General features: G+C 38.8%; 1 protein-coding gene across 10 annotated transcripts in view; it reads right to left on the bottom strand.

The window, feature by feature from the left end:
* Nucleotides 1-22,465, bottom strand: part of CTBP1 (C-terminal binding protein 1) — a 243,836-nt gene that overhangs the window by 5,790 nt on the left and 215,581 nt on the right. For all 10 annotated transcript variants that reach the window (XM_027699938.1, XM_027699940.1, XM_027699937.1 and 7 more), the window contains 6 exons: nt 21,174-21,318; nt 17,059-17,265; nt 10,820-11,034; nt 6,832-6,962; nt 4,597-4,724; nt 1,283-1,400 (listed from right to left, as the gene is read on the bottom strand). In XM_027699938.1, the coding sequence (XP_027555739.1) occupies nt 1,283-1,400; nt 4,597-4,724; nt 6,832-6,962; nt 10,820-11,034; nt 17,059-17,265; nt 21,174-21,318 (944 nt within the window). The remainder of the gene's footprint in view (nt 1-1,282; nt 1,401-4,596; nt 4,725-6,831; nt 6,963-10,819; nt 11,035-17,058; nt 17,266-21,173; nt 21,319-22,465) is intronic.

Raw genomic sequence — 22,465 nt, 5'->3', positions numbered from 1 at the left:
CAGGCTCTGTGGAGGAGAACACAAGTGCCTGAACTCCTCATTTAAGCAAATAAAAACACACTTCTTCAGATATTTGGGGCTATGGGTACTTTTTCCAAAAATAAAAAATCTTCATGTTACATGTTACATGTAACCAAATCCAAGTTATTCTTTTCCTATAGTGCACTTATGGCTACTGACAAAGGGATTATGGCAGAGGGTGGTGACACTCCCCCATCACCTCTCCATCATTTTCTGATGAGACTGTTCCAAGTCACTGGGACAGAAGAGCTTTGCTTCATTTCTCAGCTGTGCACAGCTGGGTTCCCATATGGAGTAAGTAACACAAAACCAGGGATCCCCTCCCTATCAAAAGCACGGGGTAGTGCTCCTAAAGAAGGGCAAAGATAAGGTGGCTGAATGAATAAGGACAGGGTAAAAATTAGGATAAAGAGGTATGGAAAAATAACAAAAGGACTGCACTGTCCCTTCCCTCAAGGCATCAAGGGAAGCATCTGTTTGTAGCTTTCTCAGCCACTTTCATCCTACTTATGTGTAAATACCATACTGGAAGATTAAAAAACTGCAGATGTTTTTCATAAATAAAAACTGTCTGAAGCTGGCTACTAGGAAAAATCTGTTGCTAGAACAGCTGCTAGGGATAAAGGACAGAGAGAGACTCAAGCAAACAAAGTAACTAAGGAATGTGCATATTCGATGTAAAAAATTGCCCCTTTCTATTAATTATTAAGACCTGCTTTCACAGTTGACTGAGAATAGATAGATCAAGTCTCTCAAATGCTTCTGCTTAAAAATTAAACATATAATTTAGAAAACGCTATTTTAAACATATTTTCATAATCACCACAGGCTGTTTCACTGTTTTCAATACTGAGTTACTCTTGTGTCTGGAGGCCACAAACCAGCATAAGAATAGTTTATTACTGGAAGTCTATCTGCAAGCTACTGCTGCATCATTACCTTCAGCAATAAGAAACATAAATTTCCACTGCTCTCACCAGAGATGACCAGAATTGTTTTACTTGAATATACAAACAAATGTGTATAGTTCATATATACTAACCAAACAAAAGAGATTATAAGAGGAATCATATTTACACAGCATGACTGACTTCAACCAGCAAAACAAGATTATTCCCCTGAATGCAACAATTATGAAAACAATACAGCTGGTGTCTAATCCAAACCCACTTCATTTATTAATAGGAAGGTCTTCTATCTATTCTTGAATACCTACAACTGAATTAAGGAGGTATTTCTACTGCATCTTCAGCACTCTTACCTGTATGCAGCACCATTAAGCTCTGGATGAACCACTCCAGGATCCATGCTGGCCCAATGCGTAGCTGCAGTCAAATGATCTTTGTTAACACAGTTTTTCAGACTGTCTGGAATACGACCTAGGATGAAGTGAGGGAGAGGAAGTAAATATACACAGAAATTGTAGGCCTTATGCTCTTAATGTGTTTATGTTAAAAATAGTCAAAAATATTAGCAGATTTAAATAAATAAGTAAAATTACACTGAGAGCTTGGTTTTGATCTTCATTGTTTCTCCTTTGCCTGGGACTTAATAATGGCCAAAATACTCTGCATAATATTGATTTCTCTGTCTCTCTTTGTGTCTTGCAAACAGGGTCTCAATAAAACTCAAATCCACAAAATTCATGCTTTCCATGAAGCTGTAACTTGAATATAGAGTGCGACTACCACTCAAATTCAATAATGCACCCTCCTGCTCTGAGTCTTTAACACCACTTTCCTTTTTTTCCCGCCATTTGTAACAGCAGTAAAAACACTTACGGAAGAATGTAGGATTCTGAATGGAATTCTGCCATAAACCTGCATATGACACCCTGTCCTCCTGATCTTCCCCTTAATTAACTCAACTGCTCTTCACAATTATTTACTATAATGTATTAACCCTCAGCCATCCCTTTCATTCCTATGAAAAATGGAAATACACAAGAATTTCTCTTCTTCATTTCTTCAAAACCTTTGCTTAACCTCTGAAGTATAGCTGAAGTTTTAATCAACCTGATTCAGCACATAACTGGACAACTCTCTCTGTCTTCTGCAGAACTATCTCCACCCCTGCAACAAATGACATGAACAGATATAACACGTTTTGTTCATGGCAATATGAATATTTCCACCTATTTCAACGGGAGGAAGATCAATTGGAGCCGGTGTTTTTTCTGACAGCTGTTTTAATGTATCTTTTCTGAAGTTCAATCTTACTGTGCATTTGCACAAACAGGGGTAGAAAGAAGTAAGTTTGGGTCCACCCCTGCTACTGTTGGTAATGGTACTCCAGAAACACTTTCAAAAAATGACCATGCTCCATCATTAAAGAATTCAGGCTTTTGTCTTCAGCTTCCTATTGGAAATTTGATTAAGGACTTCACTACTCTTTGCCTGCTCTTTCTATCCATCAGCCTGGCCACAAAGAGGTGGTAAAAAAGCCTGTCACAAAATTGCCTTTCGTGTAGTGGATACCATCAAGTACTTGTTACTCCATGACTTGCACTGACATCACAAAACTTGTCACATCTCCTGTGCACAAGCTGAAAAGGTTCTTTTTTTCTCAGTATCAGACAAGATGAGGTACATGCCCCATTATGGGTAGATTCCTACCATTCTCCTGATTAGAAATCATGTTCTAAATGTAGCTGAAATACACATCCGTCTCAACTTCTGCCAAAACTGTCCACTAATTTAAACAGTATCTTTCTTCTTCTGATGTTAATCCTTCTTAATCATGTCTTCCTTTTTGCCCCTCTCATTCTTCACTTTGCTAACTTCTGTAAGCATGTTCTACTAGTTCTCCCCTTTAAAAGCAGTATTTGTTTATTTTAAACTTTCGTTTGCCATGCTCACCTTCCCCGTACTTCCACTACTGTTTTCAGTGGTCCTCTTTATTTCATACTTGGAATGCTTTCAAGTTTAAAAAGATATTTAAAGATATTTAATCTCTGCTTATTAATTTTATTTTATACATCACAACACCATTGATCTTTTGACAACAGCACAACCACTTAATGTCTTTATTGTCAGATGGTAGCCACAGTCTACATTCCTACTGAGCACCTTTTTCCAATTATTTTCCCTCTCTACACCCCCTCTCTGCTGTGTTCCCCTATGGCTTTCACATATCCATCTTTATTTCACATATCCTGTATCTTTCCTACATGTTTCACAGCAATTCAATGTCGTTCTCACCTCCCCAACACTGGTCTCTGTTTGATCTTACTACAAACCATATGCAAACACTGAAGTGCTGACAGCCCTGACACAAATCAGTGATACAGATCACTAAGAGCACAATCACACACTTTAAGGAATCCTGGGTTTGCCCTCCTAGGCACCTATGTTTGGGCTACTGCACAAATTTAACATAAAATTAGCTCTGGATAGCTCTTATTTAGTTTTCAGACCGTAGCCTATTAATGCTTATTTGCACATTAATCCTCCCTCAAGCAGGTATCGGATTATGGTTCATGCAACCTCTCCCAGAGTTATCTGGGAGCAGGGAACAGTTATACAACACCCTGACAAACAAATGTACTACTGGAGTACTGGCACAAGGATCAATTCCAGCAAAGGGATGGTCAGGCTCTTTAGGTCACCTCTAAAACAGAGAGAAATAGTCCGGTAAAGGACAATTCAGATCAGGAGTTTAAGAGGGGCCTCTAATTAGGATCCAGGAGAATCTTCTTTCTGCCCAAGCTATAAATGAAACTAAATTGCCCAGCCTCTCTAGGCACAAGCCAGAGGGAAGGCTACTGCCAGTGCTTTTTGTATAGCAGAGCAATGTGTTGGCACTGAGCTACTCTCAAGGTGACACAGATGGCCCTGCATGTCTGCAGAGCATTCAGACTGTATCGCCAAGGGGGAAACAGCAAAGTCCAACTAAAGAGAAAACATTAGTGCTTAATGAATCATTTTCCAGTATGAAAATCCTTCCTTTTATTTTAGGCTACAAGGGATTCAAACCAATGCCAAATGGCTCAGTCTTCTCATTTTATTTATTAGCAGTGCATGTTAGAGACATAACTGTTTTCTCTTATGTGAGCAGTTTACAATTACATGGTAGTTATATAACAAAGACGCTTTGCCCTTTAAAATGCCAGGCTTCTTTAGCAATGCTTTAAAGAGAGGAACATCTAAAATAGAATAACCTCCCAACAAAATACTTTGACGTAGAGAATCAGAACTGTTCCTGCCAAGTATAAGGGGGAATACACGAAAAGCTAAGAAAGACACCAGCAATACCAGGATGCCTTGCAGTCAACACTTACATGCAACAAAGAAGAAAGGCAGCAGATTTTTCACATTTAAATACATTTCTCTTATAGGAAAAAAGCACTTACTTTGAAGTGCCTGCCTTCCTTTGTAATTGCAAAGAACCTCCAAAACAACCTGTTCCAGTTCTGAGAACAGACTTAGTGGGCATTTGCTCATTTCTGTGTTCCAAATACTAGAAACGGCAAACAAAACCTAAGGCTGGTTCTTTTCAGCATCTTCCAAGACTGAAGAAAAAAAGGTTTGTTAAGAAGAACGAGGCAGGGAAGGAGCCAATAAGGTGAGTCAGTACCTGTGATCGCCCTCCGGATCTCTCGTGCTGCTTCCTCCCGCATCTCAATTGAGGCTTGTTCACTATACCAGGCTGCATGTGGGGTACAGATCAGGTTTGGTGCATCCTTCAAGGGGCCCTGACTAAAGCTAAATGAAGATTTAAAACAAGATCAAATGACAAAAAATATTGGGGGGGGGGGGGGAGGAAGGGGGGGGAATCCAGATGGATTTGTACATACACAGATTAATTTTTACAACAGAAAAGAATTGCATTTCTATTCTTCGGTGGGTTTAATTCTGTCAGTTAATTTAATACACTACTCATGGTATAAATAAGCAACAATCACCTTTTATAGACTCAAAGGGTAGAACCTAAGCATAGCAGCAACATTAGCTTCTGTCCAATGCACTTATTGTAACTACAGCCACTGCCACTCCAGTTCTGGGGCAGAAATGCATAAAGCAAAACCCAAATTAAATCAGGATGCCATTCCATTTGTCCAGTTCATCACAATTTTACTGCATTAGCCAAGAAAGCTCTGTTCTTTCAGTCAATGTGACATTCAGTTTTTTTAATAAAAAAATCTTACAATTATTTCCAAATCAGAAGTGTGACCATAAGCACACAAGTTTTTTTGATAATTCAGTTGTTATTTTTCCATTATTTCTAACTAATATTTTTCTTTCACCACAGAAAGAAGGAAATTTACTTTTCAGATTGATTTTCAGGGAAGGCAATGAATCTGTGTAAAAGTGTTATCACAGATACAGAGTAAAGAAACTGAAAATAATGGAAACTTGCTCCTCCTATTTATTTCCAGCTTTAATAATCTTGCAGTCAACTGTAACAACGGGAGAACAAATACTTTAAGACAAAAGCGTGCTTTCAGAGTTGGTCATAATTCAAAAAAGAGATAGATTTCATCTGTAGTTCAATAAACATCAAAATATTTGGCAAAACTCTTGAATAAAGAGTTGCATGCTGCGATCAGATAGACATGCAGCACTGAAGCCAAAGGAAATTGTGGCTGTAATCCTGCAACTGAATCTCTGCAGATGGCATCTCCATGCAGTAAATGGGGCTTCCTAGAGGTGCAACGGGCTGCTCGTGCAGATCTGAGAGCGGGATTGGGAAGAATGTATGGAGCTGGAAGTCCCTTGAGCTGCTAAGACTCTGGCTTTGCACAGCACTACTGCATTGTAATGACTACATTTAGGAGTAAATGAATGCAGAGTATGCATAAATAAAATTAAATATTTGTGATGTGGCATTGTGCCTCAGTAGATATAAAAATTCTGACTGAAGGGACACTATTCTAATTTTTCAAAGCTACTATTCCCCAGCCCCAAGCTGGTCTGAGAGATACTGTCCTCTCTCCAGTCTTTACAACCTGCCCTGTATCTGCTTCTCTTCAAAAACTTTTGTGGATTGTTCCAGTTAAAATTAACATTTCTCCCTGTCCAGACTGAAAAAGGCTTGTCACATAAAAGGACTAAGCTACAGCAGCCTATCCTCAAGGACATATGAATAGGCTCATTTCTGATTAGGAGAGCAGATATCGCAGTGCCAGTGCCACTTAAGGGAGTGGTACATTTCTGCTTTAAAACACTGGACTTCTGAGTCATTCAGAAAGTCTGGCTTGTGCTATTAGCCCTGCTACTGACAGCAGAGTTACTACTCCCCTGAATAAAGGGTAAAGCGAAACACAACCTGCACTCTGACAGCCTTCCTTAACTTTTTTTTTTTACAACCTATTACATTTATGGTTTTCCTGCAGAGGCAATCTGGACAAAAATATGTCTTTTCCTTCAGAAAGGTGTCATAAAGCAGTTATTTCTCACACCACATCTCAACTCTTTGCCTTTGAAGAACTCTGTTCAGACATCAATATTAGTTGCCTCCAGAGCTGCATCAATGACAAAGGTGCACTCCCTTCAGAGTCACAGCCAAAGCCATGCCCAGGACTTGAACCAAAGCCCCTGCTGCTTCTACTAAATAAACCCACTGATTTTTATTTTTTTTTAAAGGAATTAAATCTTGGATGTGGCTTTTTTCACTTCTGGCCACATACACAAGCTCCATCTACATTTGCATTAGTCCAGTGCTGCACAGAGTCATGTTGCTTTGCTAAGGAGTCTTTAGCTACCAAATGAACGGAAAACTCAGTTTACTTGTTGCTGTTGATTGTATCATGCACTAAGACTTAAAAATAAGAAAGTGAACAAAATAAAAAGAAAAGAAAAGGAAAAGCACCTGAATGGTTCTGACTCATGTACATCTAAGGCTGCCCCTCGTATCCTTCCTTCCTTCAGGGCCTGTGCAAGTGCTTTTTCGTCTACTAACCCACCTCGAGCTGTGTTGACCAGGAAAGCCCCTTGTCTCATCTAGGGAAAGTTAAAAACAAGAATGATGAAATAAAAATAAATGAAATAAAATCGTTGTGGCATTATTTTTTACTCAAAAGAAGCATCCATTACAACAAAGGCTATTCAGCTGGTTTAAACTGTAACACAGTTGTCTTCCCTTTCCATTGGAAAGTACCACAAAATGTGATGCTTCTAACATAAAATGCTATTTCACAGCACTTAATAACCTTTTGTTTCTTGTAAGTAGTGCCTTTTAATAGAAGCGTTGTTTCAGATATTGTGCAGTAACATGATCAAAAGATACAACTGTGCATATGAGAGTGACAGATCATTTTATGCCTTTTTCTTTCACTGTGAAATTGCATGAGACAGAAACTACAGCACATTCTTAAACAAATTCATACTTTGTGGCTTTCAACTATCACACAAATAAAAGCCTACATGATTTTTTCAGAAAAAATCAATGCTTTTGGATTTTCAAACACTTTTCCCTTTAGTTGCCAAAACACAGTAGATGTATGTATTATTTATTTTTGTTACTTCAGCTTCCTCCTCCCCTGTGAGACTTTTCAAATAAAGGCCTAAAGAATTCTTCTATTATTCAATTAAAAGGCATGAAAATGAATTTGGTTGAGAACGCTGTGTGCCCAGGAGAGAAGCTGTGCTGTGCATTGTGCAGATTAGCATTGTAGATGACACTGCTTGGGGAGAACTACAAGAATTTACACCACAATATATCCACAACTTGAAAATAAAGTGGTAGCTTAAATAAGAGAGATGGTACAGAAAAAAACAAACTGCTACATCCTGCTTCCAGCCACCCTAATACTTCATCTTTTACCAGATGTCTCAAACACTTCAGTGCATGAAGGTAAAGGGTATGAAGAGCAGGAACCATGGTGAAGATGAATGATAAAAATCTCGTTTTGTACTGACTCCGTCTCTCACCATACGAATAAGAAAACCCCAACATTTTGACACCAACTTGAAACCTACACATCAAACTAAACCTTATGTAAATGGATCCTAACGCTGAAAGACTGATTCGAAATGCCAAATTCATGAACAACAAGGAGGTTTGGATGACAGTCAGCTACGAGGATTTTTTTTGTTTTTACGAGATCGTAGGGAGTATAATATACATATGCTTGCAGTATTTTATAAGGAAAAACCCCACCACATTTTACTGGCCAACTCTCTAGGTTTAGTGTGGCCCTGCCTCTTTCTATTTGCAGATTCCTGGGACAACAGGGAACCATCCATTGGTGTGTACAGCAAAACCAAACTCCACTTACAAGAGCAAAACTAAAGAATGCTTCTCTCAGTTTTATGTAATTAACTTGGGAATTAGAACAGTAAAGAAACGGGGTCAAGATCTTGAGTTGGTCTATTAACAACATGACATTCCTTATGGGAATTACCACTGTATGTCCAATACTTGGACCAACTGTGAGAATTATTATCAAAACTAGCACAGGTGGGCTCAAAGAGACAATCACACCTGGTATGTCATATCGGCTCATGGGAGCTCATACACCCTTCCCATCTCTGTGCAAAGGGGTAACTTGAGTTTAAAGTACAGCTTGGTGAATTTATATGCCCTCTGAAGGACTTGAACATTTTCACTGAAGTGAGCCTAGATAAAATCTTCTGTCCGATCTGTCCAACAACCTTGCTTCAGTTTTCATTTTAGGGCTATTTACAAAACTCTAAAACTAGTACTAAGACAAGTTCAAATCAAACAGAATATGGCTGCATAAATGCATTCTAGTGGGAATGAATTAAGTGACTCATGATAAACTGCCAGGGTGGATGCAGCTGGAGATGATCTTTAACAATGGGTGGAAGCTTGAAAGAGCTTCACAGCTAGAACTGCTGACAGCTGTTAAATTTACCTACACTAAACCTGCACAGCTGCTTTAAAATTTATTGTGTTTAAACTGCAGTGTCGTCTTCTCAAATTCGTAACACTAAAAGATGACCTCAGCTTCTCTTAAGAGCACCTGATTATCAGAGGTTCAATGAAACACTCTTCTGTGCGCTACTCTGGGACTACAAGGACAAGCAGGATGGCTAGGCAGAATACCGACTAATTCAAGAGAAAAGCTACTGAAAGACTGACACCAAATATTCAAACACATTTAAGGTTATGTAATTTCAGATTCTAAACAAAATTCAGGGTGAGACTTCAGCGAAATGAGATGCACCACACTTCTCTGTATGTAGCTTAAAAATTGGTTATTACATGAACATGCAATATGGGACAGAAGTGGCATGCAATGCTCTCTAGAAGTTTTAGGCCAATTCTAACATCTGTCTGCCTAAATCATGATCAGGAGACACAAACTAAGTAGTCAGAGGTGTTACAATTTTATGGTTTTCACATCCGCTTTTACTGTACAGACTGCTTCACCCAAACTCTTATACAAAGCAAAAACTATCTTCTAATATTTTAATCCTTGCTTTGATCATGAAAGGAAACAAACGGCAGGATAGATGTTTGCAATATACTTTCCAGTGCAGATTTTATTACAGGCATTTCATTTCAGATGGTATTACTCAGTTTTAACATGCTTCTCTTTGTTTGTTTCTCTGAATAATGCACTAAGCCTTCTCCAAAGCTTGACACATTTAGCCACCTCCACTCAAAAACTTCCTGTGATAAACTGGCCCTAGTTTCACATCTGCTGTATAATGAGTGACCACTGCTCAGTGGTCCCACTGAATTCAGTGTGATTCTGTTTGGGTCCAGATGTCTGCTTGCAAAGACATCTAACCATGTAATAACCACTGCATGTACACAGGCACACAACAAAAGGAAATGTTCCGGGCAGGGTGACAGAGCTCTGTTCTCTTAGAGGTTTCATTTTAAGCTTCTTAATTTTTTCGAGTTTTAAATCCCAAATCCTGATTTTATGTTGGGATGGATTTGCAAAATCCTTAAACTCTCAAATCAAGAAGTATGTTATATGTCCGTTTTCTGCCACAATCCTACATGACTGTGGAACATGTTCAGTAAGTATTTCAGTTCTAAAGTTCAGGAGTAGTGGGTGCAAACTATTTCTCAGAAGACAAGCAATGATTTTACTTCAAAAGAATGCTACTGTCATTGTTACCGTTGTTACCAACACATACCACATTCTCTACATGAAGAACAGCAAAATCAACTATTCTATCTTGGGGTTTCTTCCCTGAACACTGTCTCCATTCTTACATCTCAGCATCGTATTTCTCGCTGTCACCTACACTGAGATCAGAGTCAGAAGCCAAACATTTAATGAAAAAACTTACTATCAAATTAGTCAATAACAGCACTTACTGTACCCAGATTTTGAAATTATTTTAATATTATCTAAAACTTTGGGGAGAGGATAGTACTAATTCCAAGAAACATTATTTTTCCCAGTAACACAATGCTGTAAATGAGCTCCATCCATGAAGTGCTCTGCGAGCATCGGGACTGAGCACAGGGGGGAGCCATTTAGTCATAATCCTTAAATTGCATGAAAGAACTCAAACGGAGGAACAAGAGTGAAAGGCAGAATTGCTACCTGAAAATACACATGTAAAGGAAGTAGCTACTCCAAGACATAGGAAAAGTACTTTTACATCAAGGCCACTTTATTTAATCTGAACGACATTAAGAAGAGCAAATTATTTCCGCAAATGCAATGTTACCGAGCCAAAAAGACAGTAAAGGCAACAATACATAAGCCACCAGCTATTTCCTAATCAACTATAAACCTGTATGATTACAAAAGCAGCAAAAGGGAAAGAAATTTCTTTCAAATGAGAATCTACCTATTTACAAAAATAAATGCTACACAGAGTTGGCAACCAGCACCGGTGTGGAGGGTGCCCACCGAGATTATTACCTGCTTTATGGTGAAGTCATTAATAAGATGATGATTGTGTTCATTCAAGTTGCAGTGCAGGGTAACACAGTCACTGTGGAACAGCAGGTCCTGCAAAGTGCTCACCCGCTGCAGTCCCAGAGCACGCTCCATGCCATCCGAGAGGTATGGGTCATAGAAAATCACACTGAAGCCAAAGGCTTTGGCACGTAGTGCTACTGCTTGCCCAACACGCCCTAGAACAAGACAAACACGCAATGAGAACAGATGTGGAGCAGCTGGTGCGAGGTAGTCTCCTCCTTCCTAATGGGAACGCTTGTATCAAACTATAACGCTTTGTACAGCAAGTGGAAGAGCAGAAGACAGAGGCAGCTCCCACCCCACTCAAAATCATCACTAAGATCAGAAATGATACATCTGGACTGTTTCACACTGCCTTGTTTGAAACAAAGCAGGAGGTTTGCACCTTTTGTAACCAGATATCTGAAATGCCAGAAGATGTCACGTAATCTGCAATAATCTGTGTAATACAAGGCTTGCCTGCTGGGCCTGTTTATGGCAAAACACCACTGCCTGTGAACACATCCTGCCAAGGACTTAGTCTTACCCATGTCAAACCAGCTGGCTTTAATAAAAAGCTATAAAATTAATCCACAAAAATGGATGCAACGAAAGATAATTTGTTTAATCTGAAGCGCAACCATTCTCAATGCAGGGAATCGCCTTTCTGAACTAGTATTTTCTTTCATTTTGAGCAACACCCTTCCAGCATTAAAATGCCTACAAGAATCCTGTCATTGAAGGCTTTAAAATAAATTTTATTCAGCTACCTAAATGATAAATAAACACAATTCATCATATGGTATTGGTTAAGAAGAGCGCTGCCTCACTTGGTATTCACATTGACCTTTGCCTTTCTGTTCCACTTTCCTTACTGCCAAATTTCAAGAGATGTGCCCAAAACTGCTGTATGGGCATGACTCCATGCCACATGTATCAGAGGGTGTGTTATTTCCCTTTGACACACTACCAGTAAAACACAGAGAACAAAACTGAGTGAGTACATCTGATGAGTTACAGGTATTTTGAAGAGTGAGAACTAACACACTTTTCAACTTAGAAGCCTACACATTAAATACTCATGTTAGAGTATTACAAATGTTGGATAAAGATGTTTCAAAGCATCACTTGATAAAGTATAATAATAATAGTGTCTCATTTGAAAAAGAAAACTAAAAAAAGTCGACAAGTTTTCTTTTGTACATCTGAGTTTGTTCAAAAAAGCATCAAATTAACCCAGGGAAATCCCATCTCTTCCCAATTGTGCTTGAAGGGATTTCCCTCTGCTTTTCAGTTCCTCTTTGAATAAACTTGAGAAGTCACAGGAAGAAAGGGGTTTTGTTGATCATTTAACCTGAATACAGCAATTCTGTAGTGCTTAGTGACAGATGTGCTTGGAATATTAAACAGTATGTCAACCTGATAGGGGCTGTTTGCCTTTCTTTGGGGACAGCAAGTTAAAATACTCCTCAAAATCTTTTATTTCAATACTTGCATGCACATTATTTATTTGCTTTCCAAGCTGGTTTTGTAAATTTGAAATAGAAAATTTTCAGCACAAACACTGTATTATTTTCAAATTTTGGCATGTTCACAGCTCAAGGAATCAGTCACACAACTGTAAACACTTTTTATTTTTTTTAACAAAGCAAATAGCTGTTACTCCAGCTCCATTCATTTTCACATGCAACATTCTGTCATCTGCTCTTTCTTACACTCTTTACAACACTAATACCTGAGGGGATTCATGACAGTGAAATCTCTCACAACAGACTCTCCAGTTAAAGCCACGCTCCCCATTCACTGCAACCAGGCCAATAAACCAAAACCTTCTTCAATGGGCACAGAAGTTTCCTTCTAGAACACTTGGGAATCATGCCTGTACTTCTAACGAGAATTGTCCTATTACAATCATTTTAAGGGATAAAACTCTTCTGCAACTGACAATCCATATTTAGTCTCAGTCATTACACACACACAGAGATGGACACACATAATTTGCCGATTCCTTTCTAAACTAAAATCCAAAAACCACAAAACCTATAATGCTTTCTAAACTTTCCAAAAAAAAGTTGTTAAGTAGAAGACTCTCCTGGGCACGAGGGGTGGCTCAAAACCTACCTCAGCACCTCACAGGCAATACAGCACACAAATCATCCCACCTTCGGGACAACTCTATGTTAAGAGCATACAGAATTGTTATGAATGTGCATGGCTGCTTCCAGGGAGGGCAAAATCCTAACTTCAAAACATTGAGTGAACTTCTGTGGTGTGAGAAGAATGTAGAAAATGCATGTTGCGTACAATTGCAAAAAAAAAGCAGAAAGCAACAAAAGCCTATTTTAGAAATCAGAGATTTATATAAAGTTCTAGCAAGGTTCATGCATCATTTGAAAAGAGAGACTCAAAAACACCTGAGTCTCCTATTACGCCCATTCACTCCCCCACAAGTCTCACAACTTCCCCCAAGTGTCCCAATTTGTAGGTGTCTCTGACCTTGACTCTGCCAATGACCTGAGTGTGACAGTACAGCAGCTGCAGTTGTCAGTGACCCTGCTCAGCCCCTGGGCAATGAACACTCCTCCTGTGCTGGTACTACAAAGTTTTATAGAACAACCTTGATACCATGGAAACACTGATGACCTGCCTGAAGGCTTCTGTGGAAAGGAAAAGTGCTTTCACTTAGCAGCTCTTCCCTGCCTATGCAACAGTCATAGAGAATATGGTTGATTTTTCCTACTTCTTGGAGAACTCTGCAATGTGGACGGTAATACCACGCAAATCTTAAGCCTTATTGTCTTATAATGCAGGTTAGTAATTAGGCTAATATCTAGGTAGGACTGTGGGACTGTTGAGAAAATACAGCACGTGAGGAAAGACAAACTGAGTGACGAGATTCACTATGATGTGGAGACAAACTTATTTGGAAGAATTTCACCTTTCTCGAGTGAGGAAATGCATTAGCTATTAGTCATCAGCATTTGTCACTGCGAAGGAAAGGGGAAGGGAGTGTGACTTCATTGCTATAAAATTATTATTAGAGCAGAACCAGGTCCACCTATCCATTCAATTACTTACATGCTGCTGATCATAAATATTCTTTCTTCAAAAAAAATCCTATATGTCTAAATATAAGGTGGAAAGGTGGCTTTTTTCTTTTTAAATGCAGGGCTTACTAACAACACTTGTGATGCATCACTTGAAATATAGGACACTGGATAGTAACAAAGATTAAAAGTGACAAAGACAGCTGTTTAATGATGTGATATTATTATATAGGTAATGCTCAAAGAATCCCACACTTCACAAAACCAGAAAGAAACAGAGGCTGTGCCCTAAGGAGCTCAGGGTCTAACCAAACACCACAACAATGACGGATGGGATCCAACAGGCACGTGGAGGAGGCATTATGCTGTTGAGTCTCTGCTTATCTTCAAGCTCAATACAAGAAGAGGATGAGAGATGGGGTTAACTTTAAAGGAAGAGCACAAAGTAATAGGATTAAGCAGAATAGACCAAGTGTCAAAGCAGGAATATGCATGAGAGAAGGCAAAGAAAAGAGAGTGGGTGATGGAAAGAAGGCAAGTGAGTCACGAAACTTGGCTAGACCAGTGGATAAGTGAGAAGCTGAAACTTCGGAGGGAATGACATAGTCATTCCCTAGCACAGAGATAGGCAAGAGCTAGGGTGTTTCTCTTTGGCAGAACAAGAGAAAAGCCCAGGAACAGATGCAAAGAAGGCCTGGAGCTAGCTGTTGCAGCAGCAAAGTGATAAATTTAAACAACCCACTGCTGAAGAGACCACAAGTTTTGGACAAGAACAGAGAAACACAGCTGTGGTTGAGAGGAGATGATCTCAGACACACGTTAACAAGAAAGGACAGAAACTGCGACACTACACAGAACTACAGAAAAGGACTTGGTAACAGATGATGAGAACTGTTTATTTTGTGTGTAATACATTCATTTCACAGCATCTGAGTGGATCATCACTTCTGACACTGACATGTTAAAATAATAAAATAATAAATTGAGGCGAAACTCCAGACGCAGGAAGAGGTCACTAGTAAAGCAACACAACCTAAGGACAACAGTCTTTTGAAGTTTTTTGGTTGTAAATATGTTTTAGTCGGAAACTAGAGACAAGTAGCCTCTTGCAGGGATCTGTACTAGAAAAGGGAGTACCTCACAGCCTAAGTGTCTGAAGTGCTCACACAGAAACTCAAGTACAGCCACCAGTAGCACAGTCTACATTTTAACGCTTCATTAACACAGAGCTACATAGGGGTTTGTTAGAATAGCTCAGAATCAAAGTGTTGTGCTTAGTTGCATCCATGCAACAAGAAGGAAGAGTGGAAGTTGCCAAAAGTGACTTTACAGCTTAATTTTCTTTGAAATTGTGAATATTCTATTGTAGGAAAAGATCATCATGGCTAGGCTTCGCGAACGAAGATTTGGGAAGGGCTCTACCCATTTTTCATGCAAGCGCGTTGGTGGCTAAAAAGGCCAATACGAGAAAGGCAAGTCCGGTTGCAAAAGACACAGCAGAAAGACTCCTTAGATGGTATATTCTGCAAGGTTCGATTCTTTCTGCGTTGTCTTTTCTCCTCAAGAGTGATCCTGCGTGCCTTCTCAAAAGCATCAGCAGCGTTATAAATGGTCTGTCTCCAGGCCTCCCGATTAGAGGCCAGAGGGGAAAAGATACAGGAACAACAAAAGACTAGAGACAATGACTGGTTAATAACTGCAACAGATATGAGCCTTTAAAATCAGATTCTGCTGGGTTTTTTTAATACACCATGCACATGAGAGGTTTGCTTTTTAAAACTAAAACCAAAACCTAGCATTCTGTAAAGCTCTATGCACATATCAGCAAGGTGATTATCCATTTGTTTCTCTATACTTTTCAGTCATTCACAACAAAACCAACACACTACATTCACTTAAAGAAGTCAATGATGAAAGACTTTTTCTAATCTCAAGTCTAAATTTGTTCAGTGGAAAAAAAAAAAATCCAATGACAATAGGACAGACATTTCCAGCATATATTCATGTGAGATACACAGCATGTGAGCCAAAAGCTTAAGTTCCAAAAGCTAGGTATGCATTTCCATTTTGGAAACACTGCAGGCAACTGTCTATTACTTATGTACAGATGCTGTGACTGTGAGTGCAATAATCATTGTGTGTTTAAATGAGATGCATAATTACATGAGAATAGATTTGAGAAAGCAACTTCATGACTAACTTCTTGACAGTCATATTTTAAAGGCAATTCTTTGATTGTGAAGATGGTTTTGGTGTATTGCATACTCAAATGAGTACTATGTAATGAATGCCAGGCTATTTTCAGCTTCTGAAAGTAAGAGTTCGTGGCTTGAGTTACTTGACAGCAGAGTGTAACTGGAACAGTCATTTAAGTATGATGCTTTGTTGGCAAAATCATATTATTAACTCCTGTGGATGAATAGCATAGCAATTGCATCCACAGTGTATCAGATCTGTGTTAAGACTAGCACATGACTGAATAATTTTTATATAGAAACTGACTTCCTTGTTTTTCTTCTCTACTTGTGTAACAGACAGTAATTAATTCATCTCAAGCAAGCCTGTCCATCTGTTGGATGCTGAAACACATTTAGGGCCACTCAGAGAGGTAAGTAGGTGATTTTATTAGGCCTGGAAACATTTCAAAGTTTCTTGCATATATTTTTCCTCTCATTAGAGCTGAAATACAATTTCAGATGCAGCTCAACAAAATGCACAAACTAACTGCTCTGCAGGCTGTTACTGCAGAGAAGACTTTTCAGTTATGTAAAAAACAGTAAAAGGATAGAAGGCCAAACAGAACCAGATGTTACAATGGATAAGGAATAAAACATACACATAGGACACTGGGTTGAAGTAGTGGGAAAAGGGAAGTGATGATGTCTCCTCTTACAACCAGTGTGCCTGACACCAGGCAATATGGCAACAGAAAGATGTACAGAAACTCAAAAGAATTGAGAGAATATCAGCAACAAAATCAGTTTTCTGAGGAAAATTATTATGTCTAAAGGGAAAACATCTGAAATATATAAACACCAGGAAACAAGAGGGATTATACACAATGTGTGACACAGAGTGGATGAAAGGGTCCCATTTTTATAGCTCAAATCTTTGTAAGTGAAGAGTATTAAACCACCTGTCAAGACAACGTACCTAATCCAATAATGCCCAGGGTCTCCCCTCTGATCCTGGCAGCTCCAGAGGCCACTTCCCGAATCTGTTCAACGCTCTGTACTCTCGTGCCTTCCCGCAGAGCCTGGTGGAGCCAGGTGGTTCTCCTGTACAGGTTCAGAATGTGGCACATGGTAGAATCTGCCGTTTCTTCTACGGAGGCGGCTGGCACGTTACACACTGCAATCCCTGCAAACAGTGGGAGAGAGCACACCAGTTGCCAAACATTCTTACTTTTTTCCCATTTCACAGCAGTTTAGGAGTATGATGTGTAAAACTACAGATATTTCAACATGTCTTGCACAAATACTAAGTTTCTGACCATAAAGGCAGACAGAATACCTGATGTAATAGTTGATAAATATGTGCTAACTTATTTTTCTGATTTTTTAACTACTACTGCATTTTTATTTATTGCAAACTAAGGCAAATAGTAAACAGACCACTGAAGTCACAAAAGGAGAGTACTGAAGACGTCAAGATAGTTTAGAACCTGAGTCTTGGTAAGCGTTTTACAATTCCACTGAGCTTGGTGTTCTGAATAGCAAAGAGGAATCTGCCTTGCTTTCAATAGTGTGGTTAATGATCATTGCTTAGGTTTAATTGTGACTTGGCTTTTTCCTACTGAGCAGATAGGCTCCCAAAAGCTATCTATGCAAGTTACAAAAAGGATAAAATAATTTATAATGACAACAACTCTTAGAAAGCCCTCACAGGATGACTATGAGTAATTCCAAATCATGTATGGGTAATCATGACACAGGGAGGGACAATCTGTTATGTGTTGCACATGGGTTTGTAGAATTACAACAAACAGAATCCCAGTCCTTTCCTGGTCCCTCAGATTAAAGAGAAAACCCACCTAATTGTCAACAGGGAAATGCAAAATCTGCTTCTGCATGGCATGCAAAGGTAATGCCAAATTAAGTCCATGTTGCTATCAACTGTAAAGTTACTGCTTGAAACAGGCTTAAAATCAAGCAGCTGAAAGAGTGTTACAGATTTCCACAGAAAACTGGAAGGTGGATTGATTCAAGACTCACAATAAGCCTTTTTTACTTCAAAAAAAACAGATGAGGCAACGAGTGATTGTAATTGTATCCAAGTTACCCCATTCTGCTTTTTACCTTCTAGTACTCAATACACAGCAGTTAAGCAAAATGTTTGCTTGGAAAAATGTGTGTCCTTTTTGACTTGTCTCTCTTTGGTCTATGTACTGCATGTTCTCTCTCTAATCATCAGCTCCCACAAATGTTTGTCTCTCAGTTCTGCTGACTGAGACAACAAATAGCACACAGTATAATTTCATGGTGGAGAAAAAAAAAAGTGTTTTGTATCCTAAAAACACCCTGTTTTCACTGTTTGGGTTTTTACATAACTAAATATTCAGTAAGTGCTCAGCTAATGCCAGTGTATCTTATGAAGCAAGGAAGAAGAAACATTCTCTTCAATAATAGCAATAACAATAATATAATAAGCTCATACCATATTTATCTACATTTTACATTCAAATGCCTTTACTCTGCTGCCCATAACTTATTTTACAGCTTTCTCTACATCGATAAAAAGCACCACGAGGAACCTGCAGAACTATTTTCTTTCCTCTTCTGTGGAGATGATCATGTCTGCTGAGTCACTGCCCTTAAACTTACAAAAAGATATACCAGTATCACATGCTGGAATATTAATCCTGGTATCCTGCAATCATCAATGGTAGCAGGAAACTCACACTTTTTCAAAATGTGGAAAAAAGCCGAGGGAAAAAGGTAAAAGTCTGAAAAATAACATCCCTCTAAGTACATCATAATAAACAGCTGCATTTGTTTATACAAAAAGCCTTTTTCTTAGAAGTAAAAATGCAGGTTTTAGATGGCAAAGGAAATTTAATAAGTGTGCCTCCTAAAAGCTGGCATCAACCAAATAATGCTTTAAAAGGAGCTTAAGGAGTTATATGATGTATTTGGGAAGAGAAATAACATACCTTTCTCCCTAACAGGTTTCCTCATGAAACTGAGGGAACAAAAATCAGGTAATTTCTCTCCTGAACTGCAGGAACTTCTTTTTCCAAATTTTTCTCCAACTTTGAAAGGCAGAGACATTGTGAACCACAAAAAGCAGCAAGAGAGAGTGAAGGGGATGAAGAGACATTTCACATAGTACACTCTCATCTCATATCCATCTATCTATGCTCCCTTCCCTTTCTCCTTTTCTCACTGTTCTCAGTGATTTTGTACACAGATTTGATACTGAAAAATGCAGGAGTCAACAGGCATTACCTTCACTCCCACTTCACATGAATTCAGCTACACCCACAACTTCTACAGATTTTCTAGTCAACAATTAATAAAGTGAAGAAAAAGCAGATTTTATCCAAGAAACACGTTTTCATGCTTTTTAAGATAAAACTGCTAATATAAAAATAATGCTTAATAGGAAAAGCTGGTAACAACCCCATGTGCCAGCTGTGTGAAAAATAACTCAAGAAGTTACTGTGTAAGTTCAGGACTGTGTCAGATCTGTGGTCTAACTCTACATTTCAAAAGTGAATCAAAGCTTTTTATAAACAGCAGTTCACTCTCCCATTACCTCCTTGAGATGTGTATTATGTGCATTGGTTCAACAAATGGAAATTTTTCCCAGTAGTGGTTTGTATTTCATTGCAACCATTTCACCCAAACTATTAAAACCAGAGATTTTAATTTCACTCTGTAATCCTTCCAGCATTTACTGGCTTTGGACGGAGTGGACAATCCTATTTTGTAAATACTGGGATGCACAAACAGGTTGGATCCTAACTGTATAAATCAGTCTAATCACAACACAGGACCTGAATGATAGGGAATGTGGCCATTTAGCATTGCATATGAATGAGAATTTCCCAAATCTGCTGTACTCTGGCTTGAAGAACTATGTGGCTGCATTTAAGTTATAAGATTGGGTTACAATCCAGCAGAGAGACTTGCAGAAGAAACAGACAACAAACCTGCAAAGATCTTCCTCTTGCCAGGAATTTTCTCCACAAATCAGACTCCTGATGTTCTCCACTTTTTCCACTCCTGACTGGCCAGAGCCTTTGATCTGTACTTGGGTTTTGGCTTTTGATCTGGGATTTTACCCGAGGCCAATCTCTACAGAGATAGATGTTTTCTGGGTCTCACAACACGTGCCTGACTGGGGCACTACTTACAACAGGCAGAACACAGCCTTGCACACTCTCAGACCTGACCTGTTCTTTATAAACCCAACAAGGAGTGGCTGGGTTCTCTCTGCTGTGCAAACTACACGGCCATCAGAACAGGTGAGTATTTTACCATCATTAGCTGATAAACAGGCCACACTACAGCTCCTCACTACACCAGTGGGGTTATTGCTAGGACTAAGCACTGCCACAAATGTTTCTAAGATCTTCCCAGAGTATAATGGGAAATATACTTGGTCACCTCAATCTTGGCAAAAACCTGAAGAAAATCTTTACTCCAAGTGGTAGGTTTACCTGTAGGCTACAGGTAAGAGATAGCTTAACCTAAAGTAAGAAAAGTACAAATCAGACTGTTGCTTTTGTTACAGTGAAACATTAAGCACCATCTCTTTTCATAGTTGCAGTAGCTGAATTTATTCTGAAGCAGCAACAACTGATTCTCCTCTAAAATCGGTATTTCTATTTTATGGAGTGGTTTAGTACTAAATCTCATGCATCATAAATAAGTCTCAGACAGTTGATAATGATCTCATTTTTTATTCAACCAGAAGTAGTACGCCACAGTGATGGAATTATATTTTGTAATTGGATTACAGCAGTAGTAGTTAAAATATACAATTGGGGTGAAAAAGAAAGAGATGAAAAATTATGGCCTTACTCCTTGGGTTTATATAGAGCAGGCAGATTGTCATCCTGTCACAAAGCTGTTAATATTATCACTTAATTAACTAATGCTAGTATTTCCATAATGAGTTTTAAACAGTCTGATGAGAAAATTATACAGCTTACATATGATGCTGGTATAAAACACACAGAAAACATTAATGTAAAGATTTAGATGCTATCGGGTTTCTGGAGGCAAGTGTAAGATGAGAAATAAAGTCTATAACAGTCATACCTAAATCTCCAGCAGATTTGATGTCAATATTATCAAAACCACTGCCAATTCGGACAATTATTCGAAGTGCTTTAAATTTCTCCAGGTCTTCTCGAGTTAAAGTGATAGTGTGATACATCAGTGCACCCACTGCTTCATTTAGTACCTACAAATAAAACAAGAAAAAATACTTATTTCATTTTTTTTCTTTCATAACTTAATCACATATACATAGTTTCAGGTATAAAAAGACTGTAAAAGCATTAAATCCAGTTTTGTTTTGTTTGTTAGAGGTTATTTCTCTAAATATCTTTCAGACTCCTGGTAAGTCTTTTTCATCTGATGTCTCCTTTCTAGCACGATGGGATCAGCTTTGGAAGAACTAAGTGGCCTGTATTCTGCTCTTATTAAGAGGGAAAACTCTTCTCATTCCACAGGATATGCTCTGCTATACCAGGCCTTACATACAAGTGCCACTGGACTGCATCTGCACACTCAGATGAAGCACAACACGGGAGCAAACAGTCCCTGCAAACAGTAAGTATTTTATGCTCAGGCAGCTGACATTCAGCTCTGAATGCAGTTACAGAGCAGTATCTCTTTACCACACACACACAGGGGCTACAGGTATTCACTGAGCTATTAAACCACTTGATACCTGAATAGAAAACATTCAGTGATCATTACAAACCCCTTCCTCAACAGAGACTGAAATCTGTCCATTAATATGTAAGAACAAAAGCATTTGCCCCTCAGTTTACTGATACTGCAACCAAGCTCTCACTGAAGGAAAACTGGATGTCATATGATTTGGTATTAACTGAGATACCAAAGCTGACATTATCCAGAAAAAAATCCAAAACTTCTGAGAAACAAGAAATTGCAACAAAGAAAAAATGTTGCAAAGAGACCACCAAAAAAGCAAAAATAAATGATATTCAGACCCTGAGACGTTAAGTTAGGTTAGAGTGCATCTAACTTACTCAAGAGCGCTCAAGAGAAAGGGGTGTGGAGAAGGGGATGGGAGCCACACATGCCCAGCAGTTTCAACTGTTTTCACTGCATCCTACACAGCTGATACAAGTTTATTTTTCAGAAAGCAGAGAATATTTTCCTCTTTATATGCAAACTGGGGGATTTCACTTCTTCAAAACACCTCTCTCTGCTTCTACCTTCAATGCATGAGCTAATATCCTAATCATTCTACGAGACACAAAACATGCACAAATCATTTCAGTAGCTAAGCCAGCTGTAATGACTTCAAGAGATTCCTATGACACACTTCACAGGAAAGTTCTGCAGAGGCTCTAAAT

The sequence above is a fragment of the Neopelma chrysocephalum genome, unplaced genomic scaffold, assembly GCF_003984885.1.
Source record: "Neopelma chrysocephalum unplaced genomic scaffold, ASM398488v2 Primary Assembly neopelma1_142, whole genome shotgun sequence".
Lineage (NCBI taxonomy): Eukaryota > Metazoa > Chordata > Aves > Passeriformes > Pipridae > Neopelma > Neopelma chrysocephalum.
The sequence above is the reverse complement of the archived record's forward strand: the minus strand, read 5'-3'. Positions and strand labels throughout refer to the sequence as shown.